Source organism: Zingiber officinale, chromosome 6A (assembly GCF_018446385.1).
Source record: "Zingiber officinale cultivar Zhangliang chromosome 6A, Zo_v1.1, whole genome shotgun sequence".
Lineage (NCBI taxonomy): Eukaryota > Viridiplantae > Streptophyta > Magnoliopsida > Zingiberales > Zingiberaceae > Zingiber > Zingiber officinale.
In genome coordinates, this window is record NC_055997.1 from 73626668 (window position 1) to 73631672 (window position 5005).

Sequence of the window (5005 nt, forward strand, 5' to 3'; positions counted from 1 at the left end):
ATTTATTCTATAAAACATGAAATTCGTAATCCTAGTGGCTCCCCTATGACCGTTTCATAATATTAGAAGGAAGTTAATCAAAAAAATTAAAACTAGTCATCATATGGTAAAATAATTACTTGGTCTTTACTAAGATTCAACTCTTACTCAATTCTATAAATCTATTATATGATAATTATATCATATGATAACCACTCGGTTATACCCTAAGACTAGTATATTGGTATTCATATAGATAGAGGTCTTATTTCAAAAGTACTTAAATGTAAATCTAATGTTTGAAATTATTTGATTGGAAGAGGTCCTTTTTAGGTCATTGTTCTAATAAAAAATATAATTGATATTTAATGAGAAAAAACATAAAGATGCATAACTGATAAGAAATTTTGAGGTTAATGCTAATTGAAATTAATTTAATTGTTGAAAAAGAGAATGAAAAAATATGCCTTTTCATTAATAATTAAAAACATCTTTTTATTCTTATCTAAAATAAAAAATTAATTAATTTATATAATTTATATATACTAGGACCCTTGCAAGCTAGGGGTGAATAGTTCAGATCTCTTCGTCCCGATCTTGTGCTTGTTGTTTGAATACACAATGGAAACCTTGATTCAAACTTGACTTCACATGCACAACTCCAAGATTTTACTTGATATATGTCTTTTTGAGGTGACTAATTCAATGCCTACTCCTAGTAATCTCTCTCTACTATGAACTTCTCCTTTTGGGATATCTTCTAGAGGCGAAGAAGCCTCTTACAACAAGTTCACAATAATACAACAAAAACAAATACAACTTACAAATGAAAGAAAAACAATTTTAAGATAAGAAATTCGCTTTGATCGTTGTTGGTAGCTTCCGAATGCCTCTTGTTAGTTTGGAAATACAGCAACACTTTATCCTCAAAGCTCCAAGAATCGACCCCTTCAAATCTTCACGAAACTATCTATTTATAGGGTTGCATTAGGACTAATTTCCACCTACCAATCGATTGATAGAGTTTATCAATTGATTGACACGTTGCATCTAGCCGTTTAAACTTGCAGAATAGTTATTTGTTTACTTCATCAATCGATTGGTTGCTTCTAGTCGATCAAGCTAATCTATTTTGAACCTTTTGTTTGCTGGCCATAGTTGAGCAATTGATTACAACAATCAATTGATTGTTGCCAATCGATTGCACTAATCCACTTAACAGTGTTCTATCTATCTAAATAAGCTACCAATCAATTATTCAAGTAGCAAAACCCAAATTTTGGGCTTAGGATTTGTCAATCGATTTTGTGATATCCGCCAATCGATTGCTAATACTAATTTCAGTCTTTTCAAGGTTGAATTCACGTCTTATCTGATATTTAGTTGACCTCAACCTACTAGAACTTTCTCTACCCAACATCCAGTCATCGTGACCTTCTGGAATTTCTCATTACCTAATGTCCGATCAATCTTGACCAATTAGGTCTTCACGTCCATACCTAACATTTAGTCAATCTTAACCTACTTCATGTCCCATGCATAATATCAAGTTAAGTGTCTGGTCCACTATAATCTGCTTAGACTTCTATGGATAACCATAAACATATAGTATTATTTTTAAAAATAAAAAAAATAAAAAAATTCACTTACTTCAGCCTAAACCCATCTAGGCAATTAGCTGTTAGTATTAATTTTTTAAAAACAAAATTCACTTCCTTTAACCTAAATTCTAAATCCTAATAAAATTTTAATTTTTTTTTAAAAAAAATTAACACTAGTTGTTCATGGTAGCATTTTTGGGCAACCCATAAGCATAATTTTTTTTTAGGGTTTCAGATTTAGGGTTAAGTCAAAAATTTAAATGGAAATATTAAAATTTATGGTGTGAATTAATTATACATGCATATTTTCCATTAGTCTTTATCACAAGCTGTTTGCTGTAGACTAAATAAGCTTTTCTGGTGAGTCTATTCACCCTCATAGACTTTTTTTTTTGGCAAAGTCCCAACCATAAATGAATTTGTGATGTCCTTACCGTGAGTCATTTTCTACGAACTAGATAGACCTTTATAGTTGATCTATTCACCCTCTTGGCGGTTTTGGCAAAGTCTCCGCCATAAACAGATTTGATGTATCTTTACTGAGCTAGCAATTTACTGCGGACTAGATAGATCATTCCAAAATTGATCTATTCACCTGTACATCATCATTATATCATATAATCTCTACCACACACAGACCTCATACTCTACTATATGACTCCCTCCGCTACGACCTCCCCTCTCATATATCACCCTCATCTCATATAATCTCTGCTACATACAGTCCTCATACTCTATAGCATGACTCCTTCTATTGTGGTCTCCCCTCTTAACTCTCCTCACTCATCACACTACACTCTCTAAGATAACTTCTGGTAAAGCTCCATCCACAACGACGGAGTGCTCCTTCAGGTGTCCTATATCCTATCTAGCATCCTGCTCTAGTAGCCTGTCTGTATGCCCCCTCTAAACAGTTCTGGAGTGGTGTCTCTGTATCTGGAGTGTTTGCCTCTGGGTGTGTCTAATGAAGAGGAATCTAGCCACCACGGTAGTGTAGTGGTGTCTTTATTTTCAGGATTCGAACCCGTGACCTTTTGGTCACATAGCAACAACTTAAATATAAATATAATATTTGAAAATATTTGATTGGCAGAGGTCCTTTAGGTCATTATTTTAAGTAACAATTTGCCCTCTTGTATTTAAAAAACAATATTTAATTCTCCTTTAACCAAAGTCAAATGTAAAAAAAATTATAAAAATGTCCTTATCTTTTTGATTTTTTTTAATAATCTTAAGAAGGAAAAAACATATTATATTTATTGATTATTTACGTCTATTTCAGTTTCCTTTGTTGATATCTGAATTAATTTTAGATAATTCAATGCCCTAATTGATATTTTCAACATGTGCATATGACTACAGATTTACTAATTAAAATCAATAAATTTTATGCAACTTCTAACAATATATAAAAATTAATACTTAATTATACGAAAAAATAAAATAAAGTAATTTAAAATGTATATTTTGGCATCCCGGCTGAGCAGCCTTCGAATACAATATATAATAATTATTTTCTTCATTTTCCTCTAAATTTAAAATTTTAGATCTGTCCCTATCAATGATTATATAAGGCCCCGTAAAAAATAAATGAAGGTATAATTTTCTTTTCTTACGCGAAGGCAAATTAAAAAAGATAAGGACATAATTATTCTTTACAAATAATTTTACATTTGACTTTGGTTAAAGGAGGATTAAGTGTTATTTTTTAAATACAGGGATAAAATGCTACTTAATAGAAAATATAAGGTTAAAGGTATTTTCCCCTTATTTTAATAAAAAATATAATTTATATTTAATGAGAAAAAAATAAAGGTACACAACTGAGAAACTTTTAGGAGGTTAATGCTAATTGAAATTAATTTAATTGTTAGAAAAGAAAATGAAAAAAAAATAAGCCTTTCCCTTAATAATTAGAAACGTCCTTATTATTCTGATCTTAAATAAAAAATTGATTAATTTATATAATTTATATTTGTCAAGAAGTGAATAGCTTAGATTATTTTATTTTGATCTTGTACTCGTCATGTCATATGACTGCACAATGAAACTTTTATTCAAATTGATTCCACATGTATAATTTCAACATTTTACATGGTATAGGCCTTCTTGAAATGATTAATTCAAGGTGTAGTTCTAATGATCTTCTTCCACTACAAACTTCTTCTTTTGGGATACCTTTTAGAGGCGAAGAAGCCTCTTACAACAAGTTCACAACAATACAATAACGAAAACAAATACAATTTACAAATGAAAGTGAAACAAATTTATAAAATGATAACTTCGATTTGATCTTTGTTGGTAACTTCGGAATACCTCTTGTTGTTGGTAACTTTGGAATGCCACTTATTTCAGCCTAGACGACCCATCTAAGCAATTAGCACCTAGAATTATTTTTGTTAAAATAAAATTCATTTTCTTTAGCCTAAACTCTACATCCTAATAAAGATTTTTATTTTTTAAAAAAATTAATACTAGTGGTTCATGGTGGCATTTCAGGGCAATCCATAAGTATAATTTTTTTTTAGGGCTTGAGATTTAGGGTTAGGTCGGTGAAAATTTAAATGGAAATATTAAAATTTATGGTGTGAATTAATTATATATATTTTCCATTAGTCTACCATTTATACAGAGTTCACCTCGTCAATTAAGTTAATCCCCGTGTCGAAAGTCCGTACTTGATCGAATTACCATGACACGTTACACCGCCCTTCCTCTCCTCCTCCTCCTCTTCGTCCTCTCCGCCGCCCCCGATCACACCTCCGCCGCAGTCTCCGACTCGCTGAAGGACGCTTGCGCCAAATTTGTCTACCCTGACTTCTGCCTCAAGGCGCTTGGAGACGACCCCCGCAGCGCGACCGCCGACTTCCACGGCCTCGCCCTCATCTCCCTCGACCTTTCCGTGGCCAGCGCCAATGATATCAGCTCCAGTTACGCCCAGCAACGCCGCGAACCGTCCCTCAACGCCGCCGCCAAGAACTCGTTGGACAGCTGCCTGCTCCTCTACCAGAACAATTTCCCTCTGCTGGATTACGCCCGCAAGTTTCTGGAGGGCGGCCAACCGGGGGTTGGGAGAGTATTATTGGATCAGGCGATGTGGGCGCCTGTCAAATGCGACGGAGGGATCAAGGACGGAGACAAAGCTAACGTGGCAGACCTCATTCTCCTCGCACGGAGGTTCATGGAGCTCCTCAATCCTCAGTAGCTGCCTTAATTAATTATATATGTATTTCTATTTTGATCAGAATAACGATGAGAAGGAGAATGTAATCCTCGATAAGAATTGTCATGATGAAATTTAACGCATCAATTACATTTTGCACCTGCTGAAATTCAACCCAAGGTCAACGCTGCTTTCAATTTTTTTTTTCTTCTCTTTCAATGTATATACATTATTTTTAAAATCTTGATCGCAATAATATTTT

General features: G+C 33.4%; 1 protein-coding gene across 1 annotated transcript; it reads left to right on the top strand.

The window, feature by feature from the left end:
* The first annotated feature begins 4272 nt into the window (after window positions 1-4272).
* On the top strand, window positions 4273-4785 carry LOC121994933 (pectinesterase inhibitor-like). Its single transcript, XM_042548810.1, has one exon. The coding sequence runs from the start codon at window positions 4273-4275 to the stop codon at window positions 4783-4785; it is 513 nt and encodes a 170-aa protein (XP_042404744.1).
* The last annotated feature ends 220 nt before the right edge of the window (window positions 4786-5005 follow it).